Below are 22,378 nucleotides of genomic sequence, written 5' to 3'. Positions count from 1 at the left end.
AGGGTTTTGGAAAGTTTCAATAGTAGGCCTTTGAAAGGAGAATTAGAGATGTACTTAAAGGGGAGAACTTTGCGGGGCCATGGCTGAATATCAGGGTGAATAAGTTTAATTGGATAATTCTTTCGAAGGGCTGGAACAATAGCCTGCTATGTTGTATGATTCTAATATTCCTACTTCCTCCTACAGTTCAAATACTGTTTGTATCCCTTAATCTAAGGCTGCAGAAGTTGGATCTCTGGAACTTGGAATTAGTCAAATACATCCTTTTGGGGGTCACCTGTACCTTTGTTAGATAGCTGAGTAATATCTCAAAACGCTCTTGTGGCCCCAGCTGCAAGGTCATGGGTCTTGCACATTTGGCAAAGTAACATTTGTGTTTTTATTGGGGTGTGTAGCTTGGGGGAAGTCCTTTTTCCGATTTGCTGCCATTGACAAATCCCAGCAAGTTTGTTTCTTGATGCAGGTGGCTACGAACCACTAGCATCGGTTTCACTTGATCCCCAACTCTGTTTAAGTTTCAGATAGCACAAAGCTGTGGGGGATGTTACCACATATATTGGGGATGGGTTAATGTTGGCTTATTTGTTTTGTTTTCTGATTTGAACTGGAATCTATCTTCGGGGCAATGACTGACTGCTCTGTATGCTCTTCTCTTACAGACAGCCTATCCGCTTATTGACAGTGTAGATCCACATGGGTTCATAATGTATCGATTGTTCAGAGATGCAACGCGGTATATGGATGGTCACCATGTAAAGGTACTTATTGACTTCTAAATTTTGTACTAATAACAGTTCAGTCTTTGCAACATGTTTGTACAGTACACTGAGGTTTGATTATAAAATATTTAATTTGTCAATGTACAATCATGACCACATTGGCATGAGTCATTCTGGACAATTCAGTTGTAGAGAACTAAAGTTGGTGAAGGGAAACTAGTTACAACCAATTCTTCCTTCAACCTTAATAAAGGAATTTTCAGCTTTTTGCAGTGAGATAGCTTGATAATATCAATGAGAGCAAGAGGTTAAGGGCCCTTTCACAGGCAACTCAAATGAGGAGTTAAACATAACGGGACAGGGTTTTAGTGTGACTTTGACCACTTTGTTGGATGGTGACTGTTTTGTTTAAAATAGATTTTTCACCTTCCTTTCAAACTCCTCCTGAAAGAAGTTAATAAAGTGGAAATTTCAGGACAAGAGACTTGCTGATGGAAATCTGAAAGAGAAATGGGAACTGCTTAGATGGTCCAAAAACATTGTGAAAAGAAAGAAACAGTTGATGTTTCATCAGAATTGAAATGGAGGATCTGAAACATTCACTGCTTCCCCCTCCAAAAGGTTCTGGCAGACCTGCTGAATACTCCAGAATTTCCAAAATCATCGGTATACTCATCAGGAAACAAATACCTAAGGAAGCTGTCAAATACCCTGAAAAGTTGTGAATGCCTTGCTTACCTGCTTGATGCCAGAGACATGTTGCTGTTTTTCTCTCAGTTAATTCTAAAGACTTCTCAAGAAGCCATTTCAGCAGAAGTGCTTTTGTTTTTCTGCTGATGTCACTGCAGGAGGGCTCTCTCTGATTCTCTTTCCCTGTTACCTTAAGCATCATGTGTCATTCTGTCAATGTTCTGAAGTGCAGAAACCCAGATACCAGATACCCTGTCTTTATGATGCTAAATCAGAAGCTTTTAGCCAAAAAGCAGATTTTCCGGGAGTATTTTTCTGGGTCTGTGATCTGATTGTTTATTGGGGGTGAAGAATAGACCCCAGGTTTGCTTCAGTCATGAACTATGTTCACTTGACTGGGAAACTGGTGATTTGAGTTCTGCAGAGGTTGGAACCTTCAGTTAAGATAGTGAGTAAAACAAAAAAAGTCTTTAATTTTGCTGCAGACATTCACTAGGCTGTAAATGGTTAAAGCCACAGCAAAGCTCTGTATCCCATCTGCCCAATGCCTCTGCCATCAATTCCACAGTACCTGCAGCACAATATTTACAAAGCAAAGGTTTATCAAGGGGCAGCATGGGATGGATTGTCAATTGCCCAGTGCTCTGTAACCTGAGATCCTCCAAAATGACCATGCCTACAATAGTATGTATGGCCTGCATTACTGCAAGCCTTCTGCCTCGCCTCCCACCTCCCATCTGTTGTTCTGTGGCACCCAGGGAGTCTTTCGGAGCACACACCATCCCCTTGGGCCTCCTGAAAAAGACTGGGGTTTGTCGAGAGCAACAGCAATGACAGACCTGCTGTGCAGTTAAGATTACGATAGTTTAAAGGCTGCTGGTACTGTAACCACAGTGTTAGAGACTGATTTCCCCAAAGGGCCTTTTCATTTCCAGATGAAAGACATGGGTTGTTCTAGCCACAAGTGCTTAATTGCATATCAATGTCTCTGTAGAACTAGTGTTTGTGGCATTTTAGAAAGTATTGTCGAATAGTCCTAGTCTCTTGTTTGTCTCCTTACCTCTGTTTTTACTTTGGCCTTGCTAATGCTCTTACTGCAAGGCTTTTTTTTAAATCCTAACTCCACTCTTTCTCCACTGTTTTTGGTCACTAGTTTTTCCTTTCCATAGTAAATGCATTACTTCTATTCTCAAGAAGGTTGAGAAGCTTTTAACTGTAGCCTGGGTTAATTATTTGCCTCCATTTTGACTTCATCTTCTGGATTACAATGTTTATTTCAAATTCAATTCTAATTATAATACTCTAGGGGAGGGTGGTGTGGACGCAGATGCATGCGTGATAAAACTGATATAAAACCTAAGTTTTTCGAAAATAAGACTTTGTAGAAATGTAAGTTGAATGATCAAGATCAATTGCTGGTATTATACTGTGTGGGAAAATTGATAGTTGGTTAGAAAAACCTTTCTCTGTGGTTTCCTTCCTTATGTGTTGCCTTTTTCTTATAGTAATGTGGGCGCTGCCATGTTTTGGTATCATGTGACATTGTCTTTTAATCGATAGCAGTGTATGTTGGCAGACTATCCTTTTTGTAAGAAGGATCACAACTGAACATAATTTTTAATCCTCACCATTACCTGCATTTGCATCAGGGTCATCAGTTAACCATCTTAGGCAAGACCTTGGTTGATTAGATTGACCCATGTGAAATCAACTAATTTCATAGAATCACAAAATGATCACCTCACAGAAGGAGACTGTTCAGCCCATTGGTCCACAGTTCTCTGCAAGACCAATTTGCCTCACAACACAGCCCCACCATCCTGTAATGTTTGCTGTCTCCAGATAATGTTGGTTCTCTCTTGCAAGTTTTTGTTGAATCTGTCTCCACCACATACACAAGTCATGCATTCCAGATTCTGCCTAAAATGGTTTCTCCTTTTGCCATTGCTTCGATAACCATACAGACCTCAGGTAACTAGGGCATTATGATCAGTTCTGATGCAGTTGTGCCTGAACAGAGCTAGGGCTAGCATCCTTGTTGCGCATTTTGTTATAATGGCACTGGAATAGGAAATATTAAATTATTCAATCGGATCATAGTAATGAGGAAGGTAATAAAGTCTAAGTAAGGTTTATTGTGTGTGCCTATAAATGTGTGGAACATGGCAAATAAAGTGGTAAGCTGTGGGTGCAGGTAAATGTGGAAATATGAAATGTTGATAATTGGGACCTCGTTCAAAAACCAGGCATGACTGGGTGTGCAATGTTCCTGGATGAAATGGGCTCTGGAAAGGAAGGGTAGCTCCTTGGTTAAAAAGACCAGTACAATGTTAGAAACGAGTTGAGGACTGTGTCTATTTGGTAAGAAATAAAGGGAGTTTATTATATTGCATCGTGTAGTTTATAGGCCACTAATTAATAGGAAGAATATAAAGAAATAAAGTTGCAAGGATATTGCAGAGTTACAAGAATTGGAGTAGTTATAATGGAAGACTATATTATCCTAATGTAGACTGAGATAACAATACAAAAAGTAAAGAATGGCAAGAATTTCCAGAGTGGATGCAGGAGAATTTTCTGTGTATGTTGCCACACCTGTGAGGAAGGTTGCTGGATGTGCTTCCAAGGAATGAGGTTGACCAAGCGTTGGTAAGAGAACAAAGTGACCATAGTATCAAAAGTTTTGATTAGCTATGGAAAACAGCAAGATGAAATTTAGAACAAAAACAATTAATTACAGCTGAGAGTGAGCAGCCTTTTAAATAAACAGTTTGGATGCAGACATGATTCATTTCATAAGGGACCTCCCTGGATGAAGGAAGTGATGGGTAAAGTGAAGCAAGAGAAGGGATCAAAAAAGTACGTACAAAAATAAAGTAGCAGTCTGATGTTTGGTTCCTTGAGCCTATGGCCAGTAAGACCCCAGCTGATTTGATATAACTTCAAAGCTGCATTTGATTTGATTTATTATCATCTGTACCTCAATACAGTGAAAAGCTTTCTTTACAGCAATACAGGCAGATCATAGCAACTAAGAATGTACACGTCATAGAGTGAAGAAAATAACTTTCACAAGGCATGCACCAGAGAATAAGAACAAAAGAGAAATACAGCATAGGAACATGCCCTTTCACTGTCCAAGCCTGTGCCAGTTGTCATGCCCCGACTAAACTTTTTTAAAAAAAACCTTCTACCCTTATTCGGTCCATATCCCTGCATTCCCTCCCTATTCATACAACAATCCAGATGCTTCCCACATGTTGCCAACATGTCTGCTTCCACCACTACCTCTGGCAGTGCGTTCCAGGCTCCTAACAGTCTGCGTGAAAATCTTCTCTTTATCTCCATTAAACTCTCCCCCTCTCATCTTGAATCTGTGCCCCCTTGTAATTGGAACATCAATCCTGGGGAAAAAGGTCTCTCACCATCCACCCTATCTATGCCTGTCATAATTTTGTAGACCTCTAACAGGTCTCCCCTCAGCTCTGTTTTTTCAGTGAAAGCAATTTTCTTTAACCTTTCCTCATAGCCAGTGCCCTTGAGACCAGTCTACACCCTGGTGAACCTCCTCTGCATTATCTCCAATGCTTCCAAGTCCTTCTGGAAATGTGATGACTAAAACTGCACACAATATTCTAAATGCAGTCTAACAAGAGTTTTGTATTAGCTGCAACATGTTTTGCCAACTCTTGTACTCCATGCCCCAGCCGAGTATGCCATAATGCCGCCTTAATCACCTTGGCTGCCTGTGTTGCCACTTTTAAGGAACTGTGGACCTGCACACCCAGATCTGTCTGTATGTTAAAGTTCCTAAGGGTTCTGCCATTACAGTATAATTCACACCTAAATTTGATCCTCCAAAATGCATCAGCTCGCATTTGTCTGGATTACACTTCTGCTATTTCTATGCTCACGTCACCAATCTATCTTGAACCTGTTGTATCCTTACACAATTGTCAGCACTATCAGCAACTGTACCAATCTTCGTGTCATCTGCACCTTACTGGTCAGGCCACCCACATTTTCCTCCAGATCATTTATATATACTACAAACTACAGAACTTAAGACTGATCCTTGTTACCAGTCTCCTTTCTGAAAAACGCCCTTCCACTGCTCCCCTGTGTCTTCCATGATCAAGCTAGTTTTGTATCCATCTAGCCAGTCCACCCCAAATCCCATGTGATTTTAGTTTTCATACCAATGTGGGACATATCCAATGCCTTACGAAAGTCCACATAAACTATATCTGCAGCTCTTCAGTCATCAATTATCTTTGTCACCTCTTCAAAAAATTCAGTCAAGTTGGTGGGACATGACCTTTCCTGTATGATACCATGTTGCTTGTCGTTAAGTAGTTCATTTTCTTCCAAATGTGTATATATCCTGTCCCTCAGTATCTTCAAGAGTTTCCCCACCATGGATGTCAGACAAGATCAACATGAGCAAGATCAACATTATTTGAAATTAGTCCATTCACCAATCTAATAATGGCTGAGAAGAAGTTGTTCCTGAGCCTGCTGGTGTGCATATTCAAGCTTTTGTATCTTCTGTCTGATGTAAGTTGTTGGAGAGTATTACCGGGTGCGATGGCTGTTATGTACCCGGACGGTGTGTTTTCTGGTGTATATGTAAACATGGATGAAGGTCATTACGGACATGCCAAATTTCCTGAGCCACTTGAGGAAGAAGACACATTGTGCCTTCTTGACTGTTGCAAAAGCATTGGAAGTCCAGGTTCAGGTTGTCTGTCATCACTCCCAGGAACTTGACATTCTCCACTCAGTCAGCCTCAGCTTCTTTGTGATGGGGGCATGTTCTCCTGTTTTCTTTCTGAAGTCAATGATCAATTGTCTAGTCTTGCTGACATTGAGAGAGATTGTTCTCACTGCACCACGTTACCAAGTCCTCTATCTCGTTTCTGTATTCTAACTTGTTAGATATCCGTCCTATCACAGTGTCATCCGCGAACTTGTAGATGGAATTCCTGCCTACTCCAGATTTATATTCACCCTTGCTTAACAAGAGTCGAACTACCTCTGCCTTAAAAATATTCAAGAACACTGCTTTCACCGCTTGAGCTGGATAATGCTACTGAAAGCCAGGCTGAATATATAGATAGTCCAAAAGATCAGTGAGAAAACAAATGAGAGAGTGGAAGAAGAGACAGCTATCATAAAAGGGAATCACTCAGTTTTCTATGGGTTATATAAAACAGTAAGAGGAGCAAAGTTTCTCGATTAAAGACTTGAAACATGGAAGCAGAGGACATGGCTGAGGATCTAAACAAGTGTTTTGCATCTCTCTTTACTGAGGGAGATGTGGCCAGCATCGTAGTGAAAGAGGAATTAATTAAAAGATGGATGGTTTGGAAACCTACAGATTGGATAGGCTGGTTGGTACTTAAGTCAGCTGGATGACTGGTTTGCAGTGCACCGTGATGCTTCTTTGCATTTGATCAATTCCCATACCAACTTGGGTCACCATGAGGGTTTCAACCTTGTACCTCAGGTGATCACCTTTGTGTTAAACTCACTGCCAGTCTGTCCCCTCACTACAGTGACCATCCTGTGGTCCTCTGGACTTCCGCTACTAAGTCACCAGAGACAGATCAGATGATACTCAATGGGAAGTAAAAGAGGAAATTGTAGAGGCACTGGCAATGATCTTCAAGCCTCCTTCAATATGTTGGCGCCAGAGGACTTGAATTGCATATGTTGCACACTTGCATGAAAAAGGATGCAAGAATAAGCCAGCAGACGGTTTAACATTGGTGGGAAAGCTTTCAGAAATGATGATTTAGAGTGACATTAAGAAACTTGGATTTATTAAAGAAAGGCTTCAAGGACTCTAAAGAGCAAGTTCTGTTTTAACTAACTTGTGAGAGATTTTTTGAAGTTATGTGGATGATTCAGTTATGTGGACTCCTAAAGGACAACTGATAAAGATTAAAAATGGTGGAAACAGATTAAGTAGTGTCTGGCCTCCTGAGCGGAGGGCTTACCTGCTCTTTTCTTTATTTTTCTTCCTTCCTTTAGTTTTCAAGTCTTTGCTTCCACTTACCTTCTGGTGAGCGGCTGGTGAAGAGCATCATCAGAAAAAAGACTGCAGCTTTAGCAGTGTCACCTTTTGTAGGCCTGAGTTCTGGCATTAGTGGCTTCAGAGTTGGCCAGCTGGAGGATGATGGATGTTTCAGCACACTGCTGCAGCAGCAAAGGTGGTATGGTCCCTTCCTCCCTGCCATTGATGCTGAGTCCTGGTGGATCCGAAGAAGTAGCAGTTTGCTTCGGTGGGATTCCAATGGTTTTCAGTTCGGCGACTTTGTCAGCTTGGAGAATGTGGGTCCTGTCTTTTCCTCAAAGCTGGACTTTATCTTAATTTACGTATAAATTTCTGTTATCAAAATAGGCATCAATGGTGATTTAAACATTTTCAATTTTTTTGTAAAAATACAAATGCCAATAAATTACTATATAGCAAAAGCAAAGTTAGAGCCACAGAATAAAAGAGACAGTAGCAATGTAGATTCAAAACTGGCTAGCTGACAGTAAATAGTAGCGCTGAGCAAAAACAAATTGCTGGAGAAACTCAGCAGGTCTGGAAGTGTCTATGGAGAGAAACTAAGATTAACATTTCAGGTCCAGTGACCCACAGCTGTTCCACGAATGGAAGAAGATATTATTTACATCCTCCAACATTGGTGTTGGGCTACTGCTCTTTCTGATATATATTAATAATCTAAACTTGGGCCTATGGGCTCAATTCCAAATTGTGAACTGAGAGGCTGATGAACTTCATTAGAACATGCATTGGTGCAATGGTTTATGTGGCAGATGAAATTCAACGAAGTGTGAGGTGATGTACTTTGATAGGAACAGCAAGGAATTGTAGATTAATCGAGGTCTACAGGGCAGATAAAGAGCTACTTGGCCCATCAAATCTGCGCTCGTCAAAAACAATGACATTTCTTCCAATCCAATTTTCAGCACTTGGCTACAGATGCTAAATACTTAAATGCTATGAGGTTTCTACCCTTACCACTGTTGCAGGCAGTGGGTTCTGGATTCCTGTTACCCTCTGAGTGAGAAGACTTTTCCTCATTTCCCCTCTAAATTTTCTGCACCTTAGCTTAATTTTTTGCCACCTGGTCATCGATCCCTCCACAAAGGGAAAGATTCCTTCTTTGATAACAAGGTGTAGAGCTGGATGAACACAGCAAGCCAAGCAGCATCAGAGGAACAGGAAAGCTAGATTCAGGTCTAGATCCTTCTTCAGAAAGCTCCTTCTTGCCCATGCCCTTAATTTTATGCATTTACTGCCTCCCACACCATTCTGCCAACAAACCTCAGTTTCCTGTGCTCCAAAGGCAATAACCCTAGTCTATGCAATTTCTCTTCATAATTAAAATGATACTGTGACCTCCAGCAGAGTTTCCCTGCTGTTAAGCTCTGTCTTGGTTAATGAAGGCTAGTATTCCATATACCACCTTAACCATTTTATCCGCTCATGCTGCTACCTTAATGGATCAGTGTATATGCACATCAAGGTCCCTCTGATCCTTGGTGCTTCCCAGGATTCTACCATTCATCATGCATGCCATTGCCTTGTTAATCCTGCCCCAGTGCATCACCCCTCACTTATCTGCATTGAATTCCATTTACCATTGATTAGCCCAGCTGATAGCTTGGATCTGTAATCCAAGGCAGTTCTCATTATTTGCTACCCCACCAATTTTCATATCATCCGTGAGCTGCCAGCTTTTGAACTGCAAACAATATCTGAAACTGAATACCTTTCACACGGAGGTGGATTGTCAGAGTTGGGATAATTGGGTTGTGCTGGGGGTGGGGGGGGGAGAATTGAAGGGTTAGCCTAATCGGGCATGTCAAGAATGGGGGAATTAAACAGTTGGGACGGTGGGTGAGGGGAGCAGAGTTGATTGGTCAGCTGTGGAGTCATTTAGTAGTTGGGTACAAGTTTAACTTTAGCTCAAGTAAGAAACCTCAAGGAGTGATTTGGGCTTACAGAAAGTAATAATTGAGATTGGAACTTGCATTCATATTATATGTCCATTGCTTCTCTTTTTTATTTGTAGAGAATTTATCTCCCTGCTTTAGATACTTTGTCACTTTGGTTAATACTCTCTGTACTCAATAGTGAAAACTGAGCAATGACCACCTAGATGATCAATATGTGTATAAACTTGATATTACAGCTTCTATACTGAAAGTGTTTTTCATTTTAGTCTGAAGTGGGTTTCAGGAAATGAAATGTAGACTGAAGTTTATGTGAAGTGAGAATTCTGCATTCTAGAACAGGCGCTTCGGCCCTCGATGTTGCGCTGACCTGTGAACTAATCTAAGCCCCACCCCCTACACTATCCCATCATTATCCATATGCTTATCCAGGGACTGTTTAAATGCCCCTAATGTGGCTGAGTTAACTACATTGGCAGGCAGGGCGTTCCATGCCCTTACCATTCTGAGTGAAGAACCTGCCTCTGACATCAGTCTTAAATCTATCACCCCTCAATTTGTAGCTATCCCCCCTCGTACGAGCTGAAGTCATCACCCTCGGAAAAAGACTCTCACTGTCTACCCTGTCTAAACCTCTGATCATCTCGTACGTCTCAATTAAATCCCCTCTTAGCCTCCTTCTCTCCAATGAGAACAGACCCAAGTCCCTCAGCCTTTCTTCATAGCGTTCTGCGCTGTATTGTTCTATGTTCTATGTTCTAATCCATGGCCAACCAAGGAAAGAATGGCTTTAAAAAGAAAAAATTCTCTCCCCACAATCCCCTAAATTTTCAGGGTTGTGATGCTGTGTTTGAAACAACATATTTAATAAATGCCCTAACCAGTGTAGGTCTGAGCTATGCAGGTCACAGTTTTCACGTTAGATAAAGATCTGGTTTAGCTATATGGCTCTGGCAAGTGATTTGCCTGCCAGGATTTCCTGTTTGGGCCTGCATTTTTTAAAAATGAGCACCTTGATAAACTAGCGGATGATAGTAACACACAGGCTGTCACCTCAATATCAATGTGTAATTCAGTTGTTTGTCTTTGGAAAATTTTTGAATTTTAAGTGTTGACAAAATTCTGTGAGATAAGTGATCACACTTTAGGTACTGGTATGTGCATTTATATTGTCGTCATTATCCACTTGCAGAATGTGACTAGGTGCAATCCTCTTGCACTATATAATTTCAGCAATGTTGATGATATTCATGAATCACAGCAGTTAACTTAACTGTCGGCAGAAGTCCCTCATTAGACCCAGGGCAAGACAACAGTGTCTTCCAGAACAGCCCATCGCCCATCTGCTGCCTGATGAGATGCTGCTCTGCTGAATTTGCAGTGCAGCATCTGGCCATGAGCAATCTGTCACCTTTTTGGCACTGTCAGAAGTTAACCTGCACCAATCGAAACATCAAAGAAGAAGCTTGGACGTTAAACCCAATCTCTAACAGACTATGTACACAACTATTGTGTGATGATACAATGTGTCAGGAAATGACAGGTTACAGGGATGTGCACTGCAATTTACATTTGCTCAAGACTTTGTTTTACCTTTAATTTGCCTTTTTTGTTAAACTAATATTCTTTTCAAAAAACTTTTATTTGAGCATTGGTTTTTAAATCTTTGTTTGCTGCTTAGACACACTTGGATATCTTATAGCTATGTATTATAAAGGTAATCCAGCAAGAAGTTTTGGGCATGCCTAAATGGAATAATTCAGTTATCTCTAGTGCAGTCTTAAATTATATGTAATGTAATCTGAATGTAGAATAATTTAATTAAATGCTTCTTTATAAACTCTAATGTAAAGTGACAGGCTCTTACTGTTTTCTAATCAACCTGTTCAGTGATGTTATTACATACCCCTGGAACAGGTGGAACTTGAACCCTGGCCACGTAAGCCCTTACTCTCTCTCCTTTATGTATCCACATTGACTTCTAACACCTACAACTTGTTTATTATCAGGAGGCAAATGAGAATGATTTAATAGAGGAATGACTTTTACAAATGGTTGTGTAAGCTCTTTACCTCTGTGCAATGTCCATGAGAATTCCACAGCTTTGGAGATCTGTACCCCACCCCCTCTGGCTCTCTTTCCCCCTCCTTGTTCGGAGATTGAGTGTCTAGACAAACTGCAGATAATGAGGTATCTGCTTCTCAGTTACCGGCTGGAACTGGACCTCAAGCTTGCCCCCTTCTTTCTGCCTGTTCAGCACCTTACCCTGATAACTGGGAACTAATGCAAACTTGCTACATGACGGTATTCTATATCCTGATGCTTCTGCTCAACTAATCAGGTGCATCTATTCCACTGTGCTGATTAGCTTCAGTTTGTTTTCAATGGTAACTAAATTTGTTACCTAATTAATTTGATTTTTCTGTACAGTTGAAGGTTCCCCGTTTATGCAGATTACAAATCATGGGTATAGCTTTGCCTCAGGACGGTCTTGAATACTGTAGAATGATATTTAGCCTTTTGTGTTCTAACCAGTAAGTCTTGGATTCATTTACTGACCTGGAGTGACACAAACCACTATCATGTGCAGGGCTGAGAGAGAAGCAACCAGTGTTTTCCATTTTTGATCACTGAGACCCCGCCTGGGAGAACTGGTAAAAGGAAGGCAGGAAGAACTTGTGTGCAAACTTCATGTGAGCTCTGAACAAGGTTCAGGGATAACAAGGTGTAGAGCTGGATGAACACAGCATCAGAGGAGCAGGAAGGCTGATGTTTCGGGCCTAGACCTAGAAAAAGAAAATATTTTGGAGTTTTAATTAATCAGGATCGCAAAAAGCTAGCGTCCAATTTAGCATGTAATGCAAGATGGCACATAAAGGCAATTAGCCTTTTATTCCAAGGGAAATAGAGTATATAAATAGTGAAGCCTTGATAAAGCTATATAAGGCAGCAGTCAGACCACACATGGAATACTATGAACAGTTTTGAGCCACTTCTGCAAGGGAGGACATACTGGTGTTGGAGGTAGCCCAGGGGAAGTTCACTAGGGTGATTGCGAATATGAAGGGATTTTCTTGTTGAGCGGTTAACATGGGGTTGAGCTTGTACTCATTGGAGTTTGGAAGAATGAGAGACGCCTTAGTAAACCTGTACGATTCTCTGGGGGCATGACAGGGTTGTTTTCACTTGTAAAAGAGTCAAGGTCCCTCCGGTCCTTTATCTGCAAAAGGGATCGTCCATTTAAGATGAAGATGGAGGAATTTCATTTCTGAGGATAGTGTATGTCTGGAAAGCAATGGATGAGTCATTAAGTGTATTCAAGGCTGAGATAAACAGCTTTCTAAGCAGTAGGGAATCCAAGGGTATAGGGATAAGATAGGAAAGTAGAATTGAGGATTATTGGATGAGACATGATCTCATTGAGTGGAGGACCAGACTCAATGGGCCAAATAATGTACTTCTCCTATGACTTGTGGCCTGATGGGTCACTGATATGGTCTGCATTATTTGTCCTTGAACTGAGCAGATTGCAGAGCCATATCAAATGGCAGTTAAAAGTCAGCTACGATAGAGTGGGTTTGGAGTCACATGCAGGCCAGATAGGTAAGGACAGTAGATTTCCTTCCCTAATGATAGTGGTGAACCAGATAGGTTTTTATAACAATCATGATAGCCATCATGGTAACCATCACTATGATCTGAATATGGGTTATAGTCCTGCCTGTCCAGATAAAGTCTTCACTAACAAGGCAGTTAAAAGTTATCCACCTGTGCTTTAATTTTTCTGTGCCGTTCTCAGGAGAAGGAATACTTCAAAAGACTCGTGACTCTTGGAAACGATTTCTCTTTGTCTCAATTTAAAAATAAGAGGGGGGAGGTCTCCCTTTTATATCTCCTAGCCCTGGAGTCTCCACAAGAAGTAGTATCAATATTGCATCAACCCTGTGAAATTCCCTCAGGATCTTGTATACTTCAATAAGATGATCTCTCAGACTTATCCAGTTCAAAACTCCTCTTATGATAAAACATTCATTTATCTCCTTCTCCATGCAACCGTGCCAGAATGCCAGAAAGCAGTATATCAAAGAGGGAGATCGTGGAAGTTATACTGTCACATTCGCCAAGAGCACTGAAGAGCCCCAGAACGCAATTAAGAATTGTTTGATTGGATTGTTTCTGTGTGGTAGTCTGCTTCCCCCTTTCCTGGTCTCAAAACTTTAGACTCTTTATTGGGGTACATGATTCAGTCAATGCTAGTTACCTTCAAAATGGTCTTGTGCAAGACTTCGTAACAAATTTTGGAAAGTTATTCAACTGTATTGATCATTTCAGCTTAGTGAGTTGCATTCAATCATGCAGTGCATGTTTAGCAGGGAGACATTCAGTTGTATTTAAGAGCAGGCATGTTGGCTGTTATTTCCAGGAATGCACATGTAAATTTTAATGTTTCCTTTGTCGTACTGAGATCAGCTGTTTCACCTTTTGACCAGACATCAAGCTTGCTCGCAGGTATGACTCTGGTGTCTAAAGAAAGTTGCTGTGTACTTGTAGGAAGCTTATGTAATTTAATTGAGGTGAAACTAATTGAAGATAAATTCTATGAAATTAGTTCTTCTATAAGTCTAAAAAGCAAATTTTCCATCCTGTAATAAAAGTATACTTATTTCTAAAAAGAGGATAATATTCACACTCTTTGATTTAAATTGGTTTTATGGAGCAATTTTTAAAGAAGCTGGGTAGCTTACAATGTTGCGTACACCTCACTTTTTTTCTGTTTTCTCAATTCCAATCTTTTTCCCTGAAGGTGCTAACTCATGCATCGGGGTATTAATTTTTTTCTCAGCTGCACCTGAGTGGATATGTTTCATGTGAGTTTAACCATTTGTGTTAACAGTCTAACCTGCCTTTAATCCATATCTGTCCACATGCATGTGCATTTCCAGGTTTGTTTTAATACATGACCATCATGGACCAGGAACTGGGCTGCTTTCCATTCCATAGCCTAAGATGGTATGTTGTGTTCTGAATTGGTTCAGCTCAGCTTGGCCAGACTGTGAGATGGAGAAGGGAAACACTTCAATCGCTAATTCTTGCAGATACAAGTGTGAGAAAGTAACATTGAGCATCACTTTGAAACCTGACTGAACCTCTTGAAATGTGTTGCTTTGGTTCAGTAGGAAGAACATACAGTTGAATGAGGTGCCAAATGAACTGTCCCATATCAGAAACCAATATCTTTAGACACGATGTGGAGAAAATTAAACCAGATATATAGCATGGTACACTGCAGATGCGATACTGTTGTGATTCTGATTTAAAGTTATAAAATGTTAGAATGATGCAGCACCTTTGGCCTGTCATTACTATGCCATCTGTTTAATAGGGCTACTACAATTAGTGCCACTCCTACTGTTTACACAGTCTTGTAAAAGCTTTCTCCCTTCATGAATTTATCTTATTCATTTTGAAAGTTGCAATTGAAATCTGTGTCCACCACTTTTTCAGGATAGTTAACTTCTTCATTTGGTTCTCCTGCCATTCATCTGAATCCTCTGATTACCAAACTCCTCTTTCCCTGAAACTGCAAATGAGTTTGGCTTTCCCATTCAAATTTTCTGAGTTTCTCTGCTTTAAGGGGAAGAGCCCCACCTTTTCAATAGAACTGAGGCCTTTCAGCCCTAGTACCATTCCAGGAAATCTCACCTGCACCAACTGTAAAGGCTATGCCAGTTGTTCTTGATCACTGAATGGATTGTTGCATGATAATGGCTGAAAACAGTCTTGTGATACTTCTGGATGTGGACATTGTCATTGTGGGTGTGGTTCAAGTTGAGTTATTGTCATAAGCTATTAATGAATTCTCCAATCCTCAGCTTGCAGCCAAGTGGAGTGAATGAGGATGAGGTCATGAGATTTCCATAATCCTTTTGGATTAGTAACATGTTTATGGAAGCTATAGCATGCAGTAACTCAAACCACGCTGCCTCCCAACCCCAAGCCAACACTCGGTCAATGACTGCATATGGTTACGCCCCCCGCAAGAATCTCTTCAAGAGCTGTTAAGTGTAACGTAAAGAAATATAAGTTACTTTTGAGATTGCAAAATCTTTTTTAAATCATGAGTTGGTGTTTAGATGGATTGGGTGCAATTGTACACCAATCACGGTGCAATAAGCAGTGTGGAAAGCTAACAGAATGTTGCCCTTTATTGCTGCAGGGTTGGAGTGTAAGGAGTAAAATAGCCTTCCTGCAACTGACCATTGTAGTTGGTTTTGTCCTCTCTTAGAGGGGATGCAGTATCGGTCCACCGGATTGATTTTGGGGATCGTCCTATGAGGAGATGGAGTAGAATGAGTCTATATTTTCAAGTGCTTAAGAATAAGTGGTGATCTCATGTAAGATTGGGGTTTGACGGAGTAGATGCTGAGAATCTGTTTTCCCAGTCAAGAGAGTCTAAAATAGGTAGCATGATCATCAGATGGTTGACATTTCAGGACTGAAATGAGAAATTTGAGTCTTTTATGCTGTGTAGTCCAATTTTTAAGCTTCAGTCCAGTGCATTTTGGACTTGAAAGGTTGGGCTGGAAACTGATACTCAGTTTAGCAAGTAACCTGCAGTTTATTGAATAGCAGAGCAGTCTAGAAGAACCAAATGGCCTGCCTTATTATTGTTCGTGATGAGCATTGAGGTTAATAATGAGGACTGATATTGTGCCGCGGTTAAAGTCAAGTGGAATTGATCAGCTTGACCAAGGCAGGCTCAGTGCTTTTGGCGAGACAGAAACTGTAGTGATAAACAGGATGAATTGAATATGCCAGTCAGCACAATGATGCGCTCCTGCCTACAGTCATCCTTGCTTAAGTTACTTAACACTACTCAGACCTGACATCGAGCCTTTCATCTTTGTCGTATGTTAAGCACATTTCTCATTTCCAAGGTTATATATCAATGGGTAACGTGGAGACCTTCACAAAATGATGACAGCTCTAGAGCTGTTTGTTTCTTATGTAAATGAAATGTTACTGTAGAAATCTGATATTATTTTCACATCATTTGAAGTTTCATCCTCGTTGAACTTGATCATGGTTTTATATCTGATGCCTACAAAGTAGAAATATGCTAACCTATCTCTGCAAGATGTAAAATTGCTCCTTTAGCACACTGCATGTTTATGTAGACTGTGTAGATTTAATTGCAATTAATTAGGAAGTTCCACATTTTTCTGATTTAAAGAAAAATGACAGCATTTTGTTTGAGACCAGATGGGTTTTTGATATTCTGATATCACATATTTGATATGTGATATTTGACTATTCTCTCTTCCTCTCTTTGCCCTTCAACATCACCATCACCACTGCCTCCCCATCCCACACCCTCTCCCTGCCACAAAAAATTCTTCACTGGACTTTGCTGTGAAGCTAGTTTCCAACTGCTAAGATCAGAAAACACAGCAGAATCAATCAAACAGATTATTCCTGTTTCTACCTACAAGTTTTTTGATTCTGCTTTTCCACAGCTACTAGTTGTAATCCCTCCCCCCAAAATTAACATCCATTGGAACAACACAGCTCAGGCTAACATTGCACGTGCTAAGATTCTCTGACCACTTGAATCAAGTGTGAAACTTATTTGCTTGGTTTTACCGCTGCCTTAGCTGAATCCTTTGAATTCTGATTGTGTGTGGAATTTTCATAACTTTCTTTTGTAGGACGTGTCGTGTTTGAACAGGGATCCTTCCAAAGTTATTATTGTGGACTGTAAAAAAGAAGCTTTCAGCCTCCAGCCGTTCAATGGTATTGCACTAAAGAAATGGGATGGAAATTCTGATGACCGAACCTTGTATGAACTTGCAGCATTCCTGAAAAGTAAGCTCCATCTGCCAGCTGGTTGGTAATGTTTTGTTCTATGGATTTTTGTTAGTGAGCTTCCCTCGAAAGTGTTATGACACCAAGTCAAATTAGCTGATGGTCGCATAACTTTTTAAAAAGTCTGAACTTAAGCCCCCTCCCTCTCCCATACTGGTCTTCTGTCCCTCCCCTTCCAAACTACTACCACCACCACCATTTTCTTTCCCCCCCGCCCCCACCACCCACCTTCTGTAGTTGAACAAACACAACCTCTACAAGTTTGCATAACAAACACTGCAACTGGTACCTTAACAGTGAATCGTAGGAAAGCTGCAAGGAGGCATATGTGCCCAGGACCTTTGGGTCAATTATGACAATCTGGTTATTTGGCCTTTGTGTTTTATTAATGTATTTTTTTCCTCCTCTTTTCACTATTGACGTAGATTAACTCATTCACCACGCATTGCCATTGTGATGCCACTTGCAATAGATCATGTTGCTGCAAGCAGCTGCAGTGATGCCATCTGGCATCTTTTTAGGACCAAGGTCCATGGTGGGAACAATGCCAAATGGCTCCTTTTAGTTATGAATGAGTTAAATATTTGTTGTGCCTTTGAATGAACTCTAGTAAGAAGGTCACAAAGGCTAAAGAGAAGCTGTGACACTGAAGGTTTGAAGAGGATCCGGTGTGTTTAAAATTGCATTGTATTGAGCTAAATTTTGTCCCACTCTTATTAGCATTAAATTTAACACCAAGGCACCTAAGCTATAGACTTTTCTGCTTTCTATCAGACTGTTGGCTTCACTGGGAAGAGTAACATCAGAAGAAACCCTGTAATGCAAATTACCCAGTGACCATTGTACGTGAAAAGCCCACTACAAGCTGCCTTTCATAAGATGCTTCTCACAGTATGTGTCTGAACTAAATAGGTGCTGCTTCAGTACTTAACTGCTGTCTAGAGAGAGCCTGTGAGCTGGCTGACCTGTTCAGCTCAGAATATGAGCAGCACTGTGCTTTCTGTTTCACTGACGTGATTGCATCTTTACAGACATCAGGCCCCAGCCTGACAAGCCACAATTCACAACTATTTTTTTGAATAGTTTCCCCTCTTGTATCTACATCATGATAGGCAGAGGGCTTAACAACTGTAACATGAACAAAAACATTGTTCAACAGAAATAAAATCATTTGAGGGACATGAGAATTTAAATAATGCACTTGAGAAGTGGAGGGATGTGTTTGAATGCCTTTAATGGTATTGAGAAACTGACTAGAAACCAAACAATTCCTCATGAAAATCGGGAGGGTTTGAGGACTTAAAGCCAAGTCACTTGCTGGATTATGAGCAACCAGTTGTTCACACGTTCCCCACAGAGAGTCACTGAATCAGAAGAGGTCATCTGGCTGCTGTCGCTTCCCTAACCTGGGAGCATTTCCCCCACCCCAGCCAAGTAAGGGTGGGATGAAAGGAGTTCATGATTAAGTGTCTCAGTTCAAGAATGTGACAGCAAGGATTGAAATGAATTGCTATTTGTTGTAGGGAGATTATATGATCTACTGTTAGATGCTTCTTGGTGATGAACTTAAATGCATAATAGACTGAAAACTAGGAAGAAGTGCATGAACCTGGAGCATCCCTACAACATAGCTTACTGCATCAGGTGGAATGAATTCCCACTGAAACACTTCCCTAAAGTCGTCATTCTCACTGAGGCAGAGATGTCACCGTAATTTTATTTAATTACTTGGAGAGTGATTTGAAGTTCCATTCTCACTCCCCGTGGCCTCATTGATGTGACTCGGACAGTGTACTTCAAACACGAACGTACCTGATCTCGAGATGCTCCTGTCTGAACCTAAATATGTTTAATGTTTTATCTTGATAACTCGGAAACTGGAGCTATTCTTCATAAATTTTATGTTTTGGAGAAGCGTATTCAACTCAAAACCTGTGCTCCCTGACAGCTCAGTAGATAAGAGATGGTGTGTGCAGCACCTTTCACAAGTTCAGACTATTCAAAATACTTCAGTCAATTAATATCTTTTGGGGTGCACTTACTGTTATTGTACAAGCTAAAAGTGCAGGGGAGGAAAATGACTGAGAACTTGAGGTGATAGGAGACCCAATTGTAAGGGGATTTCTGTGGCAGCATGAAATTCTTGAATAGTATGACCCTGGTACCAGGGTCAGGGAATGTCTGAGTAGCCGCAGGCCGTTCTGAAGGGTGGTAGCCAGCAGTCATGGTGCATGTCAATACTAACAACATAGGTTTTAAAAAAATAAGTGAGGTCATGCAAGAGGAATTTAGAGTTAGGTTGTAGATTAAAGAAGAAGACTTCTAATCTCTGGATTTCTTCCAGTGCTCCATGCTACTCAGTATAGAAATAGTAAGATAGGATGCAAGCATTGCTAAACGGCTGGTGTAAATGAGAGGGTTTTAGATTTTTTGCATCATTGGGACATATCTGTGGTAGGTGGGACTTGTATGAGCTGGACAGGTTGCATTTGAACTGGAATGTGCCCCAATTTCCTTGTTGGGAGGTTTGCTCATGCCACTGGGCAGCTTTTAATCAAATTGGCAGAGGGTGGGGCACAGGTGTAAAGTAGGGAGCAAGGTCCAGTCAGATATAGAAGGGATGTTAGGACAGTCCAATATGCAGAGAAGACACAGGAGGTTCAGAAAACTAAACTGCATCTATTTTAATGCAAGAAGTTGAAGGGCCAGTGGATGAATTTAGACTGATCAGCAAATCGAAATATGATATTGTAACAATCACTGAGAGATGGTTGAAGAAAGGACAGGACAGCCACCTGAACATTCTAAGGTGTAAAAGTTTTAGGTGCAACAGGAAGGGATTAAGGGAAGTGGGAGCATTGCATTATTGATAAAGGAAACCATATTTTTGTGGTTGGAAGCTTGTGACCAGTGTTATTCCATAGGGATTTGTGCTGGGACCTTTGCAGTCTGACATGTACATTAATGACTTGGATGTGAGTTAGTCAGCTTGCAAGTGCCATGAAAATTGGTCCTGTTGTTGATAGGAGGCTGATCTTGGGCTACAGTCTGATTTGATCAGCTGATAAATTGGGCAGACCAGTGGCAGATGAAATTTAATCCAGATTTATTTTGGGAGGTCTAATAAGGGAAGGATATACGCAATGAATGGTAGGTCCCTAGGAAGTTCTGAAGAACAGAGAGATCTTGTTATTACAAGTCCCTAGATTCCTGAAGATGTCAGCACATGTAGACAAGATGGTGCAGAAGGCAAATGGGATGCTTGTCTTTATTAAGCAGGGCATAGAATATAAGGGCAAGGAAGTCCCACTACAACTTTATAAAACATTGGTTAGGCTACAGGTGGAATATTTAAAAGCAGTTCTGGTTGCCACACTATCAGAAGGACATAATTGCACTGGAGTGGATGCAGAGGAAACTCACCAGGATATTGGAGGAACACAGGCCAGGCAGCATCAGAGGAGTAGGAAAGCTGATGTTTCAGGTCGGGACCCTTCAGAAACCTTCTGATGAAGGGTTATCATCCAAAATGTCAGCTTTCCTACTCTTCTGCCTGGCCTGCAGTGTTCCGCCAGCTCCACATTGTGTTATCTTTGACTCCAGCATTGGCAGTTCTTGCTCTCTCTCACCAGGATGTTGACTGAGATTTTAAAAAATCTCAATTTTGGGGATAAGCTGTGTTTGTTTTCCTTGGAACAGGGGAAGCTGAGGACAGATATGATTGAGTTATATAAAATTGAGAGAGAGTGGATCATTAGATTCTTTTCTTCATGGCAGCTGTGCCTAAGACCAGAGGGCTTAGAACCATATAAATTTACAGTACAGAAGGAAGCCACCTGACCCATCATGTCTGTACCAGCTCCTGAAAGAGCTACCTAACTCATTCCATTCTCCAACCCTATCTTGGTAGCCCTCTAAATTCACCACTTTTCAAATATATGTCCAGCTCACTTTTGAAACCACCTACAGAAACTACTTCCACCACACTCCCAGGCAGCATATTCCAAATCCTAACGTGTCTGAGTAAGGAAGCTTTTCTGCACCTTAGTCTGAGCTCCTTTGCTAGCAGTCTTGAAATTGTGACCCTCTAATTATTGACATAAGTTCAGTGTGACAGGTAAGAGCATGCAGGAGACAGGTACTCACGCAACATTGAAGAAGCATCCAAATGAGTAGTTAAAATGCCAGGGCATAATAGGCAATGGACCAAGTGCAGGTAATTGAGATTGGTGTAATTTGTTGGTCAGCATTGGATGGGCCAAAGGGTCTGTTTCGATTCTGTATGATTCTGACATTTAATGTCTGGCATGTGAATGAAGGATGACTATTTAACTGAAATACTTTACAAACCAAGATGCTGTACGAAGGGATTTATTTTAATCTTTGGTAGATTGCAGTTTGAATTGGCATTGGACAAATGATTCATTTCTTTAAAGTTTCATGGAGGAAATGCACACTATTGATGGTGGAATCTCCTTAATTGGTACCCAGTATCAAATTTAAAGTGAATTTAAAAACTTGTCCAAAATGATCAGTAGAACAGACTTCCCCAAATAGCAGATATTCGGTGATCCCAGTAACCTGCTTGATTAAAATATGCATATTTGAGGTATTTTGAAATCATGGGCATTCTGTTGTTCATCATCATTTGCCAATCTTGCATGCACTGAGAAATTTTGCAACTTAAAACACAGGACACCTAGATGAGGGCAGGGCAGCAACAGGTTTTGTTTTCTGATAAAATATTTTCTGTGGAATGAAAACCTCCTTACCCAGAATCTCTAGCAACAGAGAAGTTGCCTTATCTGTGAGATTAAATACTTGTATGGCTCTATGCTCAGAATCAAGGGATTTCTCACTGTCTGGAAGCTTCGTAGCAAACTCCTTTTGACTTTGAATAGCCTGTTCTGTTGTTTGTTTCAAAATCCACTGCTTCCTTTTGAGCTGAGCTCACCAACCTTTTGAATAAAGTGGGTACAGGCAGCAAGAAGGGGCTGTTGTTTCCTGCCCGGCAGCATGCTCATTCATTCACTCCTGTCTTACCTTTACCCTGTTACCATCATCTTTCCCTCCAATATTAAATCCTCTCCTTTTGAGGAGCTTTGGCTTTGGGGGAAGTCAGAGGACAT

At 40.9% G+C, this 22,378-nt stretch overlaps 1 protein-coding gene across 1 annotated transcript in view; it reads left to right on the top strand.

The window, feature by feature from the left end:
- Positions 1–22,378, top strand: part of timm50 (translocase of inner mitochondrial membrane 50 homolog (S. cerevisiae)) — a 144,406-nt gene that overhangs the window by 116,972 nt on the left and 5,056 nt on the right. Inside the window, exons 7-8 of the mRNA XM_048522436.2 lie at positions 660–758; positions 17,093–17,249. Of these exons, the coding sequence (XP_048378393.1) occupies positions 660–758; positions 17,093–17,249 (256 nt within the window). The remainder of the gene's footprint in view (positions 1–659; positions 759–17,092; positions 17,250–22,378) is intronic.

Source organism: Stegostoma tigrinum, chromosome 39, assembly GCF_030684315.1.
Source record: "Stegostoma tigrinum isolate sSteTig4 chromosome 39, sSteTig4.hap1, whole genome shotgun sequence".
NCBI lineage: Eukaryota > Metazoa > Chordata > Chondrichthyes > Orectolobiformes > Stegostomatidae > Stegostoma > Stegostoma tigrinum.
The sequence above is the reverse complement of the archived record's forward strand: the minus strand, read 5'-3'. Positions and strand labels throughout refer to the sequence as shown.